General features: G+C 42.7%; 1 protein-coding gene across 2 annotated transcripts in view; it reads right to left on the reverse strand.

Annotated features, from left to right (window-relative positions):
• Positions 1-22,403, reverse strand: part of UBE2H (ubiquitin conjugating enzyme E2 H) — a gene marked incomplete at both ends in the record, with an annotated part of 115,920 nt that overhangs the window by 44,174 nt on the left and 49,343 nt on the right. For both annotated transcript variants that reach the window (XM_080701450.1, XM_080701449.1), the window contains 2 exons: positions 15,647-15,721; positions 17,306-17,382. In XM_080701450.1, the coding sequence (XP_080557576.1) occupies positions 15,647-15,721; positions 17,306-17,382 (152 nt within the window). The remainder of the gene's footprint in view (positions 1-15,646; positions 15,722-17,305; positions 17,383-22,403) is intronic.

Raw genomic sequence — 22,403 nt, forward strand, 5'->3', positions numbered from 1 at the left:
ACGGCGATCTTTAGGTCTCAGCCTCCTGAAAGCTGGATTACAAGCGTGTGCCAGCACACCTGGCCTTATTTTTAGTTTTTTTTTTCCCGCTTGAATAGTTTTTTAAAAGACCATTCTGAATGCATTTGGTATGGTGAAAAGACAAAACACTAGAATACAAGTGAGACTCTGCAACTAGTTAGTGGATATATCTCAACCTCATTTTTTCCATCCTTAAAATGAAGCAACCAGATGAGATAATCTTTAAAGTTCATTTTAACAATATGGTTTTCACCAATACCAGGAATACAAAATCTTAAACTGTGTGAACAACTTTTTCAAAGGAAGCTAAGCCATTACTCTTACTGCTTTTAAATGAATTTAAGCTTAAAGAAGGAAGCCAAAAATACATTTTTTTCATTTTGATACCAAATCCTGAAGGGATAAAAATGAATTTAATGCCCAAAAGATGTCAGAGTAAGTGAGGCATATGGTGTGCCTGTAATCCCAAGACTCAGAGGCTGGAATGGGAAGATCACAGGTTTCAGGCTAGCATGTGGTAACTTAGTGAAACTCTGCTTTATAAAATGGAGCCAAGCATAGTGGCACAGGCTGGTAATTTGTCAAAGGCAGAATTCAAATTGGCTAAGTCAGCTTCAAAAATAAAATGGAAGCCAGGTGTGGCGGTGCACGCTTGTAATCCTAGCATTCTGAGACTGGAGGATCACGGTTCGTGGACAGCCTCAGCTACAGAGTGAGGCCCTCTGCAACTCAGTGAGACCCGGTTTCATAATAAAGAATAAAAAATAGGGCAGGGGGTGTACCTCGGAGGTTGAATGCCCCTGGGTTTCTCCAGACCCGCAAAAGAAAAAGAAAAAAGTAAAAAAGAAAATGGACACAGCTGGGAGTGGTGGCACATGCCTGTAATTCCAGTACTTGAGAGGCTGAGACAGGAGGATCACAGACTTAAAGTCAGCCTCAGCAACTTAGGCTCTCAGCAACTTAAGGAGACCCTGTTTCCAAATTACAAAAAAAAAAAAAAAAAAAAAAAATAGGGCTGGGATACAGCCTAAAGTAGAAGGCCCCTGGGTTATACCTCCAGTCCACAAAAAAAAAAAAAAAAAAAAAAAAAGGAAATAAGGAAATGCACAAGTCCTTTTGACAATAAAAAGCACATGAAAAGGCCAGAACACCTTAGAGGAAAGTTTTGTTTGTTGTTTGTTTTGTGGAACTAGGGATTGAACCCAAGGGCATTCTACCTCTGGACTATACCCTTGGCCCTATTTTTAGTTTTTATTTTGAAGACGGGCCTCACTAAATTACTTAAGCTGGCTGCGAATCCCGCCTCTGCCTCCCAAGTACTGGGATTACAAGGGTGCACCACCACGCTCAGCTTAAGTACTATTTTTACTCTTAATAGCAAGGTAAAGTGGATGAATTGAGATGATGCACATCACTAACAGCAGGTTTTCAGATCAACAGGGCCAGTCTCAGCACTAGCTGCTGCTTTAAGAACCTCAGCACCTGATCCCTATGCATCCCTCAGCCAGCGACTGTCATTTCAGCGCCACCACCATGAGGACCACTCCTGACACCCTGGTCTCAGCTCCTCATGCTCTCCCTGATGCCTTTCCTTCATTCCACAGGACCGGCCTTAAACATTATTACCTCACACACAGCACCACCTTCCACATCACACACCAGACCTCTCTCCCCACCAGTCTCTTGTCCTTGCCAAAGGAGCTTCCACCATTACCAAGCTCTAGCAACCCTCTGAGAATTCCTTGTCCTCTCCCATCCAACATGCCCACACAGCAAGTCTGCGACTAGAGGAAGCTATCAAAATCTGCAGATGTGCAAGTCCCAGACCCCAAATGGCACCATATTTGCATATAACCTACATACATCTTTCCATATACTTAAATAATCTCTAATTACTTACAATACCCATTACAATGTACATGCTACATAAACCACTGTTATAGTATATTTCTCTGGGAATAACGGCAAAGAAAGTCTATATTTAGTATAGATCGCAAGTAGTCTTCTATGGAATAGGCATGTGTCAGGCCCTGAGTATCTGCTGTGAGGGAGAAGGTTGTTAGGAAAACAGAGCAGAAGCTGCTCTCATGGAGTCTGCATCTACTGAGCTGGCAGGGAGGAGAGCTATAGACGCAAACACACCAACAGCCTTGTGTGGACTCATCATCCGCGCCATTCTCCCTCCCCTTTTCCGAGCAGCTCGCTCTTCCATCCACTTCAGTCTGCAGGTCTCCACTTGCTGCCCCTTTGCTCCCTCGGCCTCCCCTCCAGGTCTCACGTCTGTGACCGCTCCACTGGCAGGACCCCCACTTCCCGTGTCTAAAATCCTCCCTGCGTACACACTCTATTTTCTTGGCTCAATACTAATTCCACATTCATGCTCTTGCCAACACTGTGCTCCAACCCTGCCCCTTTCCTTCTCAGTGGAAGGGCCCCTGCATCTTTCTCCCCACCCCAAGCGTCACACTTTCTCTTTCCTAGATGACTCTCTAAAAAGGAAATTTAAACAGCCTTTCAAATCCCCCGATTCAAATGTATATATATATACCTTACCCTTTATCTTCCTTTAGGTTATCTTCCCAATTTGGATGATTTCCTTAATAGAACCAAATTTCTTTAGTGCAACATAGACTGAGACCAGCTTCTCACCCTTGGTACCCTGGTCCAAAACAGAAGGCTCTCCTGCGGACAGCCGCTTGCAAGGCATTGCTTCTTCTACCCAGTCACCAAGTCTCTCCTCACAGCAGGAGGGTGATCATTAAAACACAAAACCTGCCAGGAGTGGCGCCCGCACCTGTAACCCCAGTATTTGGAAGGCTGAGACAAGGATCACAGGTTCACAGATAGCTAGCCTCAGCACTTAAGACTGGCAGCAACTCAGTGAGAACTTGCCGCTAAAGCCCCTGGATTAATCCCCAGTACCACGCACATAAAACACACAAACACACACAATCAGGTAAGATGGTGCACAAGCCTGAAATCCCACCTTAGAAGGCTGATAAGAGAGACTGCAAGTTCAGGGCCAGCCTGGACAACTTAGTGGCACCCTGTTTCAAAGTAAAATAAAAAGGGCTGTGAAGATGGGCATGGTGGCGCAGGTTTGTAATCCTAGTACTTGGGAGGCTAAGACAGGAGGATCTCAGGTTTGCAGCTACCCTCAACTATTTAAGGGAGGCACTCTGCAATTTACTGAGACTCTGTTCCAAAATAAAGAATAAAAAATAGGGCTGGCAGTATATCTCAGAGGTAGAACACCCCTGGGTTCCATCCCCAGCACCACAAAAAAAAGGACTGTAGTAGAGCACCACTGAGCACAAATCCTCATATATGTGTGTGTGTGTGTGTGTGTGTGTGTGTGTGTGTGTGTGTATACAGATATATATATATGAAATCTCACCTTTCACTCTTCTACTTAAAACCTTTCAATGATCTTTATTACATAAAATTAACTTGAAGTTGGTCTACAAAGCCTTCTATGACCTTACCCCACCCTGCATGTTGACCTTATACCTCACTTTCTTTCCAAGCTTGGGAAGCTGGTCTTGGAAAAAAAAATTTTTTTTTTGGGGGGGGCACTCAGAATACTCTTGGTCTTGGAGGATCAAGGCTGGCTTTTTTAATCTCACCTTAAATTTTTTCTTGGAGAGGTTTTAATCTTTTCCCCAAAAGAAGGTATGTATTGCCGGGTGTGGTGGCACATACTTGTAATCCCTGCACTTGGGAGGCTGAGACAGGAGGATTGCAGGTTCGAGGACAACCTCAGCAAGTAGTGAGATGCTCATCAACCTAGAGAAACCATGTTTCAAAAAATAAAAATAGCCAGGCATGGTGGCGCACGCTTGTAATCCCAGCATTTGGGAGGCTGAGACAGGAGGATTGTCCAGGTTCAAGGCCAGCCTCAGCTACTTAGTGAGGCCCTTTGCAACTCAGTGAGACTCTATTTCAAAATAAAGAATAAAAAGCCGGGCGTGGGGGCGCACGCTTGGGAGGTGGAGACAGGAGGATTGCGCAGGTTCGAAGCCAGCCGCACTGCTTTAGGACACCCTGTTTCCAAAAAATAAAATAGGTCTGGGAGTGTAGCCCGGAGGTAGAAGGGCCAGTACCCAAGTACCACACACACAAAAAAAGAATAAAAAATAGAACTGGGGTGTTGTTCAGAGGTAGAATGTCCCTGGGTTCCACCCCCGGTACTGCAAACAAAAATAATAATTAATTTTAAAAACTAAAAATAATATAATGCACCAATAAAAAATTAAAAATACATATATATAAAATTTAAAAACTAAAAATAAGGCCAGGTGTGGTGGTGCATGCTTGTAAGATGTAGAATAATGAAGCCCAGCGATTGGAAGGCTGAGACAGGAGGATCACACAGGTTCGAAGCCAGCCTCAGCTACTTAGTGAGGCTCTCAGCAACTTAGTGAGACCCTGTTTCCAAATAAAGTATAAAAATTAAGTCTGAGTATAGCCCGGAAGTAGAAAAGCCCCTGGGTTCCACCTCCAGTACCACACACACAAATAAAATAAAAATAAAACCAGGCTGGGGCTTAGCTCAGAGGTGTTACTGGGTTCAATATCTAGAACTACACTGAAGGGGGGGAGAGCGAACATCTGTGTTAAGAGAACAATTTGCTCACCTCTGAATCCTTAGTATTTAGAGTATTGCCCAGCAGAGCAGGAATTCAGTAAACGTGTGCAATTGATTGTAGAATAACGATGCCACAGCTGCCAGACATACTCTTTAAAATGTACCCTGAAGTTCTGATTTTCAGAGCTCCAGTAAAAGACAGTTGTTTTTTGTTTTTGCTTTTGTTTTTTTTTTTTTTTTTGTGGTACTGGGGATGGAACTCAGGGGCCTTCTACCTCTGGGCTACACTCCCACACCTATTTTTTATATATTTTTTTAAATTTGGAAACAGGGTTTCATAAGCCAGCTGAGGCTGGCTTTGAACCTGTGCGATCCTCCTGTCTCAGCCTCCCAAGCGTGGGGATTACAAGCGTGAGCCACCACGCCCAGCTAAAAGACAGCTTTTAACAATGGCCACATTCTCATAGCATTATCTAAAAAAAAAAAAAAAAATTTACAGAGCTTTCCTAATGGAACCTGGTTTCTCTCCACTGGAATGCAAAGACAGAACAGTATACAATAGCATTTATATAACTATTTGAAAAAGAAATTAAATTTTTTGAAAAAAATTTTGTGGTGCTGGGGATTGAACCCAGGGTCACTGTACCTCCAAGCTATACCCAGCTTTATCTTATTTTTTATATGAAATGGAACCTCTCCCTAAGTTGCTAAGAGCCTCACTAAGTTGATGAGGCTGGCTTTGAATCTGTGATCCTCCTCTTTCAGCCTCCCCTACAGTACTGGGAGTACAGGTGTGATCCGCCACACCCAGTTAAGGAACTAAATTCAAACTAAACCCAGAGGTGGAGGGGCACTTATGTAATCCCAGTACTTTGGGAGGGTGAGACAGGAGGATCACAGGTTTGTGTCCAGCCTCAACTACCTAGTGAGGCCTTCTGCAACTTAGTGAGATCTCGTCTCAAAATAAAGAATAAAAAATAAGGCTGGGGCTATAGCTCAGAGGTAGAATGCCCCTGGGTTCCATCCCTAGTAACATATGCAAAAATAAAATTCAAACCCAAAGTCATGAAAGTATATAGATAGCCTTAATAAAATATTGCTTCCCTAGCCCCAACAGTTTGTTTGATTTGTGGAAATACAGTGGTCCAAGTAGGCCTTTGTTAAATGACTAACCCTGAACCTCCTGTGAATGACAATTCCTCTCCACCAGTCTCAACACTATTAAGTTTCGCACACTACCTCTTGCGGAAGTAATAGTAGAATATTTCCGAGTAGCCGGTAGTGATGGTGCGTGCTTTGTAATCCCAGTACTTGGGAGGCTGAAACAGAAGAATCGCGGTTTGCTGCCAGTCTCAGCTACCTGGGCCCTTGCAACTTAGTAGTAAGAATGCCCCTAGGTTCAATCCCCAGTACTTTAAAAAAAAAAAGAGAGCTGAGGGTGCACCTCGGAGGCAGAATACCTCTGGGTTCCATCCCCAATGCCGCCAAAAAAGAAAAAAAGAAATATTTCTGACTATGAACACACAAAATGATAAGCTTTCTAAGTTCTATAGTTAGCATGGTCTTACTACTTTATTTATTTATTTTGCAGTACTTGGGATGGAACCCAGGGGCATTCTACCTCAAAGCTACATCCCCAGCCCTATTTATTATCCCTTTTTTTTTTTTTTTTGAAACAGTGTCTCACTGAGTTGCAAAAGGCCTCACTAAGTAGTAGCTGAGGCTGTCCTTGAACTGCGATCCTCCTGTCTCAGCCTCCGGAATGCTGGGATTACAAGGAATGCTGGGATTACAAGCGTGCACCACCACGCCCGGCCCAGCATAGTCATACTGTTTTATAAAACTACATTCCAAAAATAGTGTGAGGCAATTTCTAGCCATAGTGAAATAAAAACTGATTCCAGAAGATTCTACTACTCTGACAATGAAAATTATTTTCCTTAATCATTTACACACAAAAAAACAAATTATGGCATAGTGATTATCAAAGTATCTTTTAGTTCAGAATCCATGGCAATAACTGGACATGGTGGCACACATCCACAATTCCAACTACTTCAGAGGTTGACGGAGGAGTTTCACAAGTTAGCGATAACCTGGGCAAACTGGGTGTGGTGGCACATGCTGGTAATCCCAGCACTTGGGAGGCTGAGACAGAAGGATCGCAGTTCATGGACATCCTCAGCTTCTATTTAGCGAGGTCCTGTGCAACTCAATGAGACCCTGTTTCATAATAAAGAATAAAAAGATAGGGCTAGGGGTAGAGCTCGAAGGTAGAATGCCCCTGGGTTCCATCCCCAGACCCGCAAGAAAAAAAAAGAAAAAAGGAAAAAGAAGAGAAATAGCCTGGGCAATTTAGAAAGAACCCAGCTCAAAAAGGAGGGGGAGACGCAGCTCAGCTGGCAGCACTTGCCTAGCACGCATGACATCCTGGTTTCAAGCCTCAGAACCGGAAGCCCATGCCAGACTGACTGACTGATTGGTTTGCAACTAGGGATTGAACCTAGAGGCGTTCTATTCTAGGTGGGTAAAATGCTACACCTTCAGCTCAGTTTTCTTTCTCTTTTTTTGTGGTAGTGAGAATTGAACCCAGGAGCATTCTATCTCTGAGCTACACCTTCAAACCTATTTTATTTTGAAATAGACTCTCACCAGGTTGATGAGAGTTCACTATTTGCTGAGGCTGTCTCTGAACCTGCGATCTTCCTGTCACAGGCTCCCATGTCCTGAGATTACAAGCCTGTGCCACCATGCCCAGCTAGATTGGGAGATTTAAAAGAAACCTTCAGCCACAACTAGTGGCACATGCTTGTAAACCCAGGACTTGGAAGGCTGAGACATAAGAATCATAGGTTCAATGCCAGGCCTCAGCAACTTACTGAGACCCCCGTTTCAAAATAAAATTTAATAGCTGGGTGTGATGGCACACAGTTTTAATCCCAGTTTGTGGGAGGCTGAGACAGAAGGATGAGGGTTCGCAGACAGCCTCAGGTACTTAGGGAGGCCCTCTCCAACTTAGACCCTGTTTCAAAATAAAGAATATAAAAGAGGGCTGGGGGCATAGCTCAGAGGTAGAATGCCCCTGGGTTCCATCCCCGTAGCAGCAGCAGCAGCAGCAGTAGTAGTAGTAGTAATAAAAACAACAACCACAACAACAACAATTTTAATTAAAAGAGCTGGGGGTGAGCCGGGCATGGTGGCGCACGCTTGTAATCCCCGCTCTTGGGAGGCAGAGACAGGAAGATCGCGCTGGTTCGAAGCCAGCCGCGCACTGGCTTAGGAGACCCTGTTTCCAAATAAAAACGTAAAAATAGGTCTGGGAGTGTAGCCCGGAGGTACAAGGGCTTCCAGGAACCCCAGTACCACCACCACCAAAAAAAAAAAAAAAAAAAGAGCTGGGGGTGTATTTCAGAGGGAGAATGTCTCTGGGTTCAATCCCAAGTACCAAAAATAAATATGCAAGTAAATGAGCCTTTGACAAATTATCTAGTCCAGTGGACTAGGACAATGTAGACCACCCTGCTTAGATGATAGCCTGAAATTAGATGATATCTGAAATTTTAAAATGTAATTTTATTTATTATAAAGTTTATTGGAAGATAGACATGCTTATTAACTTATATACTGTCAGTGGCTGCCTAAAATACAGTTTTATTAATGCACTCACAATAGTCATTAAAATTTAAGATAAAACAACTTAATTTTATCTTTTTTTTTTTTTTTTTGGTGGTACTGGGGATGGAACCTTTCTACCTCTGGGCTACACTCCCAGACCTATTTTATATTTTTATTTGGAAACAGGGTCTCTTAAGCCAGCGAGGCTGGCTTCGAACCTGAGCGATCCTCATGTCTCCACCTCCCAAGCACGGGGATTACAAGCGTGTGCCACCATGCCCGGCATTAATTTTATCTTAATGTGAGTGCCAAAGTAAATATAATCTTATGGTGACTTCTAAAAATTCTGAAGGGGACTTCATGATGCTTTTAAGATCTTTACAAGCCTGGTGTAGTGACTCCTGTCTCTGCCTCCCACGTGCGGGGATTACAAGCGTGCGCTACCATGCCCAGCCTTGTTTTGTTTTTTAAGGTACTGGGCATTCTACCTCCGAGCTATACCCCCAGCCCTATTTTCCATTCTCTATTTTGAAACAGGGTCTCACTGAGTTGCAAAGGGCCTCACTATGTAGCCGAGGCTGGCCACAAACCGTGATCCTCCTGTCTCAGCCTCCCAAATGCTGGGATTATAAGCGTGCGCCACCATGCCCAGCATCAGAACTTCTCTTGATAATCAGTGACAACTATCCAATCACACACACAGTCACTAACCCCCAGCAGCGCTGCTAAGGACTAAAGAAAATGTCTCTGAATGAAGAAATAAAAATCTGAATTTTCAAATCAGAACTTGATATAGATATGATACATTTCAAAGCTGTCTCTCTGAAAACTATGCAAATATTTCAATGATGTTGCAGTTAATTAAAGGACATTTCTAATTTCTCCTTACAAGTGCCCAGGAGCAGTTACTTAATTTTTCTATTCATCTTATTCTCTGGACTTAAATTACCTTAGTCACTTCAAAAATTCATATCCAGCTTCAAAACATCAACATTTGCCGTTACTCATGCTATTCAAAGAAAATATAAAACCCCATGAGATGAGCACAAAGTCTCACAAAGTGAGACTAAGTTCATAACCCACCACGGTGTCCACTCACATCCCTTTTCTTTCCAAAGAGGATCTGAGGGAACTCTTATCTGCTCATTTACAGATGTGATTTTTGTGTGTATGGTAATGGAAATCGAACCCAGGGTGTTTTTTACTTGTTTGTTTGTTTTGTGTGGGTGTGGTACTACAGATGGAACCCAGGAGCCTTCTACCTCCAGGCTCCACTCCCACACCAACTTTATATTTTATGTGGAAACAGGGTCTCACTATATTGCTGAGAGCCTAAGCGGCGAGGCGGGTTTCAAAACTGCGCGATCCTCGTGTCCCAGCCTCCCAAGTACTGGAATTACAAGCGGGTGCCCAGCTCTAAATTGTTCTTAAAAGGACATCTTACGCAATCATGCAACTATTGAAACCTAAGACTGTATTTGCAAAGTATCTCAAAAGTAAAAGTGGAAAATTATACTGAATAGATATTCCATACACAGAATTTTTTTTTTGGTCCTGGAAATTCAAGCTACATGCCAGCTTGATTTTACTGATTTGGGTTTTTTGTGGTACTAGAAATTGAACCCAGGGGCATTCTACCTCCAAGCTACACCCCTAGACCTAATATTTATTCTTTATTTTTTCAAACATGGTCTCACTTAGTTGTGGAGGGCCTCACTAGCTGAGGCTGGCTGCGAACCTGCGATCCTGCTATCTCAGCCTGTCAAGCCCAGCTTTATTTCTTATTTATCTCACTAGGATAAACTAGGATCTCACTAGGTTGCTGAGAGCCTAAGTGGTGGAAGCTGGCTGTTTTGAACCTGTGATCCTCTAGTCTCAGCCTCCCACTACTGGGATTACAAGCATGTACCACCAAACCTAGCTGAAAATCTTTTTTTTAAACATGGAACTGGAGGTTCCTCTGAGCCTCAGTCCTATTTTTTATTCTTTATTTTGAAATGGTCTCACTAAAGCCAGGCGTGGTGGCGCACACTTGTAATCCCAGTGCTTGGGAGGCTCAGCCAGGAGGACTGCACAGATTTGAAGCCTGCCTCAGCTACTTAGTGAGGTTCTCAGCAACTTAGTGAGACCCTGTTTCCAAATAAAGTATAAAATAGGTCTGGGAGTATAGCCTGGAGGTAGAAAAGCCCCTGGGTTCCACCCTCAGTACCACAAAAGAAAAGGGTCTCACTAAGTTGCACAAGGCCTAAGTAGCTGAGGTTGGCCATAAACCTGTGATCCTCCTGTCTCAGCTTCCCAAGCTTAAAATTAGGCTCTGGAAGAGTGTCACACACATGTGTCCAGATACAATGAGAGCAAGGTTTAAAAAGAATGTGAGGCTGGGTTTATCTTATTTCCTTTCCCTTCAGTATAATTTTATGTCTATACAACTCAAAAGGGAAACTGCCTTTTCTAAGTGAGCCACTACCTCTCACAGTGCTTAAAGCACATCTCCACAGTAATCACACTGTTGACTGTTTAAAGTGGGTCACCCCACAGAACTGATTAAAACTCTTGTATGCAATCTTCCTTTGGAGGACACAGGGCAGTTTGTACAATATTCCAACGAAACCCACTTCCTTAAAGAGAAGATGATCCACATTTGTGGACTCCACCAAGTTGTGCAAACATACAGAAAGGAAGGGGAGGACTCACGGAGAACTTAGAGCAGCCTCCTCGTTGCTCTCCACTTCACAGCGGCACAGAACCGTGTCATCGGCAAACGATCAGTGCCTGAAGTTTAGGTGTGTTAGGGACGGGAGCTCAGTTGCAGAGCAGTTGTCCCGCACGCACGAGGCCCTGGTTTCATCCCCAACACCAGTGGGGGCGCGGGGCGGCGCATTCTGGACACAGCCTCTTAGTGAGTGAGGCTCTAGTACTTTCTAAGTATTTTAACTTAGAAAGCTATAATGAAGTCGGGCGTGGTGGCGCACGCTTGTAATCCCCGCGCTTGGGAGGCTGAGGCAGGAGGATCGCACGGGTTCGAAGCCAGCCTCAGCTACTTAGTAAGGCTCTCAGCAACTTAGTGAGACCCTGTTTCCAAATAAAATATTTTAAAAAATGGTCTGGGAGCATAGCCCAGAGGTAGAAAGCCTCTGGGTTCCACCCCCAGTACCACCAAAAAAAAAAAAAAAAAAAAAAGAAAGAAAGCAAGCTATAATGAAATAACCATATTACCAGGAAAAATAAGTTAAAACAGAGTTTGAGAAATAGCTCCTTTTCTATAGGATATGCAACCGAATCTCTATAGGTTCACCGTTACTTTCAACAAGCTCTATTACTTCCTCTTACTAGGAATATAGGGTAACAAAATTAAATTTAGCAGGCAAACTTTTAGTCTTTAAATAAACAAGTATTTATAGCTGAGCGTGGTGGCACACGCTTATAATCCCAGCATTTGGGAGGCTGAGACATGAGGATCCAAGTTCGCGGACAGCCTCAGCTACTATTTAGTGAGGCCCTTTGCAACTCAGTGAGACCCTATTTCAAAATAAATAATAATGATGATGATGATGATGATGATGAAGAAAGGGCTGGGCAGTGTAGCTCAGAAGTAGAATGTTTTTGGGTTCTATCCCCAGTACTACAAAGAACAACAACAAAAAACCCCAAAAAACAGGTATTTATGAGATATGTTTGAATGGATTTATATATGAAAAGACTAACCAAAGGGTTTAAGATTATAATATTCAACTACATAAAAATGTAAAATGGTCATATAGCTCCAGGCATGGTGGCGCATGCTTGTGGTCCCAGTACTTCATAGGCTGAGACAGGAGGATAGCAAGTTTGCGGCCAGCCTCAGCTACTTAATGAGGCCCTCTTCCACTTAGTGAAACCCTGTTTCAAAATAAAAGAATAGAAAATAGGACAGGGGGTGTAGCTCAGAGGTAGAATGGCCCTGTTTCCATCCCCAGACCCGCAAAAATAAATAAATTGAATAATAATAATAATAATAATAATAATAATAATAAAAAAAGAAATAAAATTCATCTGGGGGTTTAGCTCAGAGGTAGAACAGCCCTGGGTTGAATACCCAATACTGCCCCCCAAAAAAATGGTTGTAGAGAAATACTCTAAAGTTAAATGAATAAACTTGGGATGGGGAACCACAACATGCCAGAGAAGCCCTCTTGAAATGAGTGACATCCACCTTCTGTTGTGGTGAAGTGAAGCCAGGGACAGGTTGATTCCCAAACCACACAGGAATTCAGCCCGGCGTGCTATTCTTTGGACTCCAACGCTGCACCTCACAGTTCCCAACCCATTTTGCCATCCCTAAGTCTACAACAGGGAGGCCCTTGCAGCAGTCAGGGTATTTTGATTCATTTAACTATAAAACATCTTCTTGATTGCTGGGTTTAAAAAGCTCACCTCAGGCCAAGTGTGGGGGCACACACTCAGATCCCAGTACTTGGAAAGCTGGGAAAGAAAGGCAGGTTCATGGCCAGCGTCAGGCACTTAGTGAGGCTCTCCACAACCTAGTGAGACCCTATTTCAAAAGTAAACAATAAGCTGGACATACTGGCGCATGCCTGTAAGCCCAGTACTTTGAGGAGCTGAGAGGAGGACTCAGGTTCACAATCGGCCTCAGCAATGTAGTGCTCAGCAACCTAGGGAGACCTTGTTTCTAAATAAGAAACAAAGTTGGGCTGGGGATATAGTTTGGAGGTAGAATGCCTTGGGTTGAATCCCAGCACCGCACACACAAAAATAATATAATAATAAAGAATGAAAAATAGGGCTGGGGCTGTAGCTCAGAGGTAGAATGCCCCTGGGTTCCATCCCCAGTACAGCAAAATAAACTCACCTAAGAAACTCAAGGAAACGACTAGCCTATTATTCAAATGAGCAAAAGGTCCACAGAAACATGGGGGTCTAGAGCCAAAGCAGAAACCTCAGAACGCTTTGGTTCGTTTCTTTTAAAAAAAAAACCTTTAAAAAAAAAAAAAAAAGTACTGGGGATTGAGCCCAGAGGCATTCTAGCTCTGAGTTACACCTGCAGTCTTCCTGTTTCCGCCTTCCAAATACTAGGATTACAAGTATGCACCAACACAACTGGCATCAAAAAACTTTATTAAGACTAAGTGTGAGCCGGGCGTGGTGGCGCATGCTTGTGATCCCTGCGCTTGGGAGGCTGAGACAGGAGGATCGCGCAGGTTCAAAGCCAGCCTCGGCTACTTAGTGAGGCTCTCAGCAACTTAGTGAGATCCTGTTTCCAAATAAAATATAAAATAGGGCTGGGAGTATAGCCTAGAAGTAGAAAGCCTCCGGGTTCCACCCCCACTACCACCAAATAAATAAATAAATAAATAAATAAATAAATAAATAAATAAAAATAAAAAGACTAAAAAATAGGGCTGGGGGTGTAGCTTGGAGGTACAATGCCCCTGGATTCAATCCCCAGTACCGGAAACAAAAACAAAAACAAAAAAACCTCAGGGGTTCTATTTTCAGGTTACATCAGGAATTTATGGGCTATTTATTGCCTGTTTCTGTATCCTCGCTTATTGTTTGTCTAACTTTAGAAAGATCCTAAAGAATAATTATGTATTACTTGTAAAGTACTTTATCTTCATAAGAGATTGACTGCCAGGCGTGGTGGCACACGCTTGTGATCCCCGCGCTTGGGAGGCTGAGACAGGAGGATCGCGCAGGTTTAAAGCCAGCCTCGGCTACTTAATGAGGCTCTCAGCAACTTAGTGAGACCCTGTTTCCAAATAAAATATAAAATAGGGCTGGGAGTATAGCCCGGAGGTAGAAAGTCTCTGGGTTCCACCCCCGGTACCACCAAAAAAAAAAAAAAAAAAAAAAAAAAAAGACTGAGTGTTGGTCTAAACTCCAAGAGATCCCACATTAGTTCTAAAGAGAGAAACAGCTGATTCAATTGAGACAACATTTGATTTCACAATTCTCAGTCTGAGGTTCAGTTTGACCAGAGATTTTTTGATATATTCTAATTTTATTATTGTTCTTATTTTAAATTGGTCAATATTTTATAATATCTTAGTTATATATAGATTGAAGCAAGAAAAATATGTTAATGAAAGTACTACCATTCTACCATCTCAAAATATTTAAAGGTGTTAACCTTCAATCAAATGTACCTTTATAGCATCTGACTCTAAAACACCTAAATTATCACGGAGTGTCTTAATAGGAATGACAGGTTAATAACATCACCAATTAAGGCAGCAAAAAGATGAAGGCAAGGAAAAAGCACCTCTTGTACAACTCCACTGAGGCTGTTACTCTTTTGTGTGCTGTTTGTTTATTTTTGGTACTGGGGATTGAATCCAGAGGCCCTCAAACTCCAAGCTACATCCCAGCCCTATTTTGTATTTATTTTTTGAAACAAGGTCTCACTGGGTTGCTGAGAGTTTCAATACTTGCTGAGGCTGTCCTCAAACCTGAAATCCTCCTGCTTCAGCCTCCCAAGTACCGGGATTATTAGGCCTGTGCCACCATGCCCAGCTCCTATCTGCTGTTTAAAAGGCTAAAAAGATTGGGGATGGTGAGAGTGGAAGAAAATCATTTGATTGCTAGGCATATATATTGTAGTTAAGCAAAGCAAGGCGAGATCTATGCCAGATTTTTTTAAATAACAGGGTTAGAATATTTAGTAATATTCATTCCAGTAATCTGGTATTCATGATGAGATTTAAGCTATGTTTATTTTTACAGCTAATAGCCTGACTGGACAGCATCAAATTTGTTGGTTTCTGACACTTGAAAGAAAAATCTAGAGTAACAGTCATTATAATCATGTAAAGGGTATATTTAAATGTTCTTTGTCACACTATGGAAGTCCCTCCAAAAATCAGTGATTAATTAACCAAAGTTAAACAAAAACAAAAAAAAAATTCAGTTAAACAGCCATTTCTGGAATCCCCCCCCCCCGCTCGTTACTGGAGAATGGAACCCAGGAAACTTCTACCTCCAGGCTATACCCCCAGACTTATTTTATATTTGGAAACAGGGTCTCATTAAGTTGCTGAGGCTGGCTTCAAACCTGTGATCCTTTGGTCTCAGCCTCCCGAGTACTGGGATTGCAAGCATGTGCCACCATGCCCAGCCATTTGTGAAATTAATTAACTCCTACATAATGTAAATTTTTTTTCTCTCTTTTTAGATGTCAAAAAATTTTTTCAGCTGGGCGTGGTGGCGCACGCTTGTAATCCCCGCGCTTGGGAGGCGGAGACAGGAGGATCTCGCTGGCTTAAGAGACTCTGTTTCCACATAAAAATGTTTAAAAAATAGGTCTGGGAGTGTAGCCCGTGGGAGTGTATCCCAGAGGTAGAAGGGCTTCCAGGAACCCCAGTACCACACACACACACAAAAAAATTTTTTTCATAAGAGAGACCAAACCAAGTACTCACGTACCTATAGATGGAGATTTGAAAGGGTATTTATCAGGAAGGTCCACTCTAACTTTCCATACTCCGCCTTCATATGGTGCTGGGGAAAAAAAGTTACATTAAAACTGTGTTTCCAAATCAGAGTGGGAATTAAACATTAAGCCCTAATCTCTTCTGAAAACCCTTCAAATTAGTTCCTTAAGAGTTGGGGACCAAGCTGGGCATGGTGGTACACGCTTGTAATCCCAGCATTCAGGAGGCTGAGACAGGAGCATCACGGTTCGTGGACAGCCTCAGCTACTTAGTGAGGCCCTCTGCAACTTAGTGAGACCCTGTTTCAAAATAAAGAATACAAAATAGGACAGGGGGTGTAGCTCAGAAGTTAGATTCCCCTGGGTTCCATCCCCAGATCCACCAAGAAAAAAAAAAAAAGGGACCAAGCCGGGCATGGTGGCACATGCTTGTAATCCCAGCATTTGGGAGACAGAGACCAGAGGATGGAGAACTGAACAGCCTCAGCCACTTAGTGAGGCCCTTAGCAACTCAGTGAGACCCTGTTTCAAAAATTAAAGACAAAAAAACTAGTCTGGGGTGTAGCTTGGAGGTAAAGAGTTAAGGACCTGCTGGGCATGATGGTGCAAACTTGTAATCCCAGTACTTGAGAGGCTGAGAAAGGAGGATTCACAGGTCCTAGCCTCAGCTACTTAATGAAGCCCCTCTGCAACTCAGAACTTGTTTCAAAAATAAAGAATGAGTGGGGTGTGGCGGCATACACTTGTAATTCCAGTATTTGGGAGGCTAAGACAGGAGGATCGTAGGCCAGTCTCAGCTAGTGAGGCACTCCACAACTTAGTGAGACCCTGTTTCAAAATAAAGAATAAAAATAGGGCTGTGGGTGTAGCTCAGAGGTAGAATGCCCCTGGGTTCAAGCCCCAGTACCACAAAAAAAATTAAATTAAATTAAAAACAGGGCTGGGAGTACAGCTCTTGAGGTAGGATGTCCCTGGGTTCAATCCCCATTGCCGCTAAAAAAAAAAAAAAAAAAAAAAAAAAAAGGTTAGGGACTTAGTACAACCAGTAGGTTCTCATTCAGACTAATATACTTTAGAATTTAGGGGGGGGGAGCAAATGCATTCTCTCCTATAAATTTGTTAATCAATTAAACACTTTTCAATGTTTTTGGTAAGTAAAAGCTATGCCCCTTTTTTTTTTTTTTTTGGTGGTACTGGGGTTCCTGGAAGCCCTTCTACATCCGGGCTACACTCCCAGACCTATTTTTATACTTTTTTATTTGGAAACAAGGTCTCCTAAGCCAGCGCACGTGGCTGGCTTCGAACCTGCGCGATCCTCCTGTCTCTGCCTCCCAAGTGCGGGGATTACAAGCGTGCGCCACCACGCCCGGCTTGCCCCTTCTTTTTTTTTTTTACCTCAATGAATCCCGTGCCCCCACACCAAGTAAAAACAGAACAAAAACCACCCATAGGGCTATCTATACAAAACCCACAATTCTTAGCAAATAAGAGAAAAAGTACCTAAGGTGATCATGGGGAGAGAGTGATTTCCTCAATGGTTCTAAAGTTCAACAGAACTTTTCAAAAACTAAGCATGCCACCACTTGTTTTTGAAATTGAGGAAGAGGGTGAAAGATCATAACAGGAGAGCACACGTCAACACAGATACTTACTTCCTTGGGGTCCATAAAACTTCACTACGAATTCATTGAGTCCGCCCAGGATTGTGACCTCATGCTTACTCTCGATGCTGAGGTAGGAGGTAAAGGAAATTACACAGGTCTTATGTTACCTGGAAGGTACTCATGATATATATCCCCAGGATATGGAAGTTACCAGAACCTGACATGGTCCCAATAAAATATACTTAATAACTCTAGTGATTTAGGAGGAAATTGAACTTTTATAAAAAGAATATGAGCTTTGGAATGGGAGACCTGGTGTTCAAATTCCAGGACTAGCTGGGCATGGTGATGCACACTTGTAATCCCAGTACTTAGGAGGCTGAGACAAGAGATCGCAGGTTCGAAAAGAATCTCACGAAGTACGGAGACTCTTGACAACCTAGCGAGTAGCTCAGTGATAAATGGCCCCTGGATTCAGTACCCAGTACCACAAAAATAAACCCATAAATCACATTTTACTCATCTCTAAGTTTTTTGCAAAATACTGGCTTTTACCCACTTAGCATTTCACTATTAAGGATTATAACTATTTTCAGCAGAACAATGATTAACGTTCCCAGGAACCCAAGTCCGTTTCACTTTTAAAATGCCAACCACCCACCATCTTATTTTCCTTGAATGGCATTATGATTACACAATCTAATATTTAAATGTGAACGCCAAACTGTCAAGAGATAACTGACATTCTTGGCAAAATGTGTCTATCAGAATTTTAGAAGTAATTTTTATGTAGATCTGAAATTTTTCAGAAAGGGAGCCAAGAGCTAAGCCTGTGCCACAGGACTAGTATTAACTGGTCAAGAACTGGCATGGTGGAGCACCTTGTACTCCCAGTACTTAGGCAGCCAAGACCGGAGGATCATTGGTTTGTGGCCAGCCTCAACTACTTAGTGAGACCCTGTTTCAAAATAAGGAATATAAAATAGGGCTCAGGGCGTAGCTTGAAGGTAGAATGCCCTTGTGCTCAATCCCAAGTACTGTAGGAATAAATAAATAAAAAGAAGAAAGAATACCCTGCCAAGTAAATCAACAGCTAACATTTTGAAGGAATCACTTTAAGTGACAGCCTGGTAATTTAGTGAAAGGCTGGCTTAAAATATAGTTCTAAAAGCCGGGCGTGGTGGCGCATGCTTGTAATCCCCGCGCTTGGGAGGCGGAGACAAGAGCATTGCGCAGGTTCGAAGCCAGCCTCACTGGCTTAAGAGACCCTGTTTCCAAATAAAAATATAAAAAATAGGTCTGGGAGTGTAGCCCGGAGGTAGAAGTGTTTCCAGGAACCCCAGTACCACCAAACAACAACAACAACAACAACAAATATATATATATTTCTAAAAAAGAGCTGGGAAGCTAGCATGGTTGTGTACACCTGTAAACCCAGTCCTTGGAAGGCTGAGACAGGAGGATCACAGGTTCAAAGCCAACCTCAGAAGTTTAACAAGATCCTGTTTCAATATAAAATGAGCTGGGAATATAGCTCCTAGATAGAATGCCCCTGGGTTCAATCCTCAGTATTAAAAAAAAAAAAGCATAAAACATAGATAAAAGGACAAAAGGTAATAAGGGGGCAGTAGAGAAGTGTTCTGTGAGTAATGAGGGGTGTGTGTGTGTGTGTGTGTGCGCGCCTTATACATAAGGAATTATAGCAAATTTTTACTTATTTATCTCAGTCTTGAGATACTATCATTGTCAAGGGCAATCAATAAAAGAATATATCTGTCTTTTAAACTCAAGCAGTTTTGTTTCCCCTAAACTTTCTGTTGTTGTTTTTGTTTTGGTACTGAGGATTGAACTCAGGGACATTCTTCCTTCAAGCTACATCTTCAAGCTGATTTTCTTATTTGGAAACAGAGTCTCACTAGGCTGACGGGCGTCTATTTGTGGAGCCCGTCCTGTACTTGTGTTTCTCCTGTCTCAGCCTCCCAAGTACAGTTGGCATAGGTGTGTGCCAACAAGCCTGACTCCAAAACTATTTTCAAGCATTAACATAAATTAATACAAACAAATAAGCTGTGTTACAGAGAATATTATGTGGAGCTATTAAATCCACAGAAGATCAGAGGCTTTATTTCTAATGTGAGTTGGTTTACTGAATATTCTGCCTACCTTCCACCCTAGTGCCATAAAGCAAATAATAATTACTCTTAAACAGAGCCCTCCTTCAAGGTTAAAATCTAGTATGAGATGTGCGATTTGGTCCTTATGCAAACCTGGGTGTGGCGGCACACACCTGTAATCCCAATACCTGAGAGATGAGACAAGAGGATTGCAGGCCAGCTACAGTAAGACCCTCAGCAACAAAGCAAGATTGTTTCAGAATACAAAAGGGCTGGGGCTGTACTCAGAGGTAGAATGCCCCTGGGTTCAATCCCTAGTACTACACACACAAAAGGTTTGAATAAAATGCTACTAGAATCTGGAATAGCAAGAAACTCCTGTAAACTGACATGTTAGGTATGGGAGGCAAATATTTACACAATGAGCCGGGCGTGCTGGCGCACGCTTGTAATCCCAGCATTTGGGAGGCTGAGACAGGAGGACTGCCGTTCGCAGACAGCCTCAGCTACTTAGTGAGGCCCCCTGCAACTCAATGAGACCCTGTTGCAAAATGAAGAATAAAAATTAGGGCAGGGGGTGTAACTTGGAGATCAAATGCCCCTGGGTTCCATTCCCAGACCCACTAAAAAAAAAAAAAAAAAAAGATTTACACAATGCCTTAAAAACACAATGTAATTTGGACATGTAGAGGTGGAAGAGGGCATTTAAAGTAAAAACACAAGATAGATCCAAGAACAGAGAACACGAAAATTTTATTTTGAAGGGACACCTTGGAGTAACGAAAAGCAGGACAAGAACAGACTACAGAGAGATGAAAAACAGAGTTTATCCAGGGAACAGGGGACACAACATTTCCATGACAGTGTATATAACTGTGCTTTCCAAAGGTAACACAGCTATGGTGTTGCAGAATGGGTAAAAAGTGGGAATTAACACAAAGCAGCTGGGCATGGGAAAATGAATGCCTATAATCCCAGTACTTGGCGGGGGCTAATACAGGAAGATCACAGGTTCTAGGCCAATCTCAACAAAAACTCCATTTCCAAGATTAAAAAAAAAAAGGGGCCAGGGGTAGCCAGACATGGTGGCACACATCTATAATCGCAGTACTTGTGAGGCTGAGGCATTTCAGGTTTGAGACCAGCTTTAGCAACTTAGCTAGGCATGGTTTCAAAACAGAAAATAAAAGGGGTCTGGGGATTTAGCTTGGGTATAGACTGTCCCTGGGTTCAATCCCCAGTACAGAGAGAGAGAGAGAGAGAGAGAGAGAGAGAGAGAGAGAGAGAGGAGAGAGAGGGAGGAAGGGAGAGAGCACGAACACAGAACACATGCATAAAATTACAAGACTGCCATGGGCTGCTGCCGCCACATAACATCTGAGTATAGCTTCAGACTAGTCACCCACTCCTTAAAAGAAAGAGACAGGAGAACAGTTGGAGCCAACAGCCCCACAACGGCTACCACGCCTGCAGGATTGCTGAAGATTAAATGAAACAGGCTCAGCTACCTGCAGGAGATCCTGCAGGAGAAACAGAAACTTTTTCTTTTTGTAGTGTTAGAGATCGAACCCAGAGCCTCATGCATACTAGGTAATTATTTAATTTAAAATATACAGAACTCTGCCTACTCTTTATTCATGAATTCTCATGAATAAAATTTACTTAAGTAAGGAAGTTTTGTTTTTTTAAAGCGTTATCTAAAAAATTCCTTCTTATTCTACATTCTAAGCAGAACACTAAAAAATCCTCTCTTCAGTTTGGATCACAAAAATACAGTGATGCCTTTAAGGAACTAAAAACGTGTATACTATTTTCTGCTATAGGAGATTTCTCATATTGTTATGCTTAAGTCATTGCATTTAGAGATTTCCTTTCCTACTTTCTCTTTGTACTTAACCTCCCTGAGTTAGATCTGGGAGCTGTCACTGGGCAAGTATCCTTTAAGACATATCTATAGAAGACTAGAAAAATTAGATAACCAAAGTTGGTAAAATTATACTTTTTAAAAGGTCATATTCTTGCCGGGCGTGGTGGCGCACGCTTGAAATCCCAGCATTTGCGAGGCTGAGACTGGAGGATCGTGGTTCACAGATAGCCTCAGTTACTTAGTGAGGCCATCTGCAACTCAGTGATACCTGGTTTCAAAATAAATAATAAAAAATAGGGTAGGTGGTGTAACTCGGAGGTCAAATGCCCCTGAGTTCCATCCCCAGACCCACACCCAAAAAAAAGGTCATATTCTAGTCGGGCGTGGTGGCACATGCCTGCAATCCCAGTACTTGGGAGGCCAAGATGAGAATCACAGGTTCACAGTCAGCCTTGGCTACATAGTGAGGCCCTCTGTAACTTAGTGAGACCCTGTTTCAAAATAAAGAATAAGAATAAAAAATAGGGCTGTAGTTGTTGCTCAGAGGTAGAATGCCCCTGGGTTCCATCCCCAGTACCACACACACACACACACACACACACCCTAGTATTTAATAAAAACTTTCAGTTTCCCTTTTGTTCCCAGGGAATTATAAAATTACTTTTTCAAACAAGAAAAGTCTTTTCTGGTTAACTGCAAACCTGGAAGCAGAAATAATGAGCTCTGTATCTGATATATTGTGCCTCAAGTCTCAAGTGGCACTTAGCAAAGGCTTCACACAGCCTTCAGCACCTGTCAGCTGGAGATACGCTACAGACAGGAGGCCTGGGTGGAGATGTACACCTGCAAATCTGCATGGTGGAGGTAGACGGAATCACATCTGCCATGAAAGAACCCAGCAGAGAAACCCTGTCGTTCTCAAGGCCCCCCCTACCTAACCACAGGAGAAGAAAAGCAAAGAAACCAGCCTGAAGGAAGACAACAGCAGCTAGCCACGAAAGCTTCCAAGTCCTAGGCAACAGAGAATTTTCCCATAATTGATGCAAAAACATACAAATAAATGGGTTGTCCTCTGTAAAAACCTAATAGAAATACCTATTGTAAAAAGACCCCACTTCTCCTTCAGGACTACAGCCTTCTCTGTTGTACCACCAGAGTGCTTAGG

The sequence above is a fragment of the Muscardinus avellanarius genome (assembly GCF_963383645.1).
Source record: "Muscardinus avellanarius genome assembly, chromosome: 9".
NCBI lineage: Eukaryota > Metazoa > Chordata > Mammalia > Rodentia > Gliridae > Muscardinus > Muscardinus avellanarius.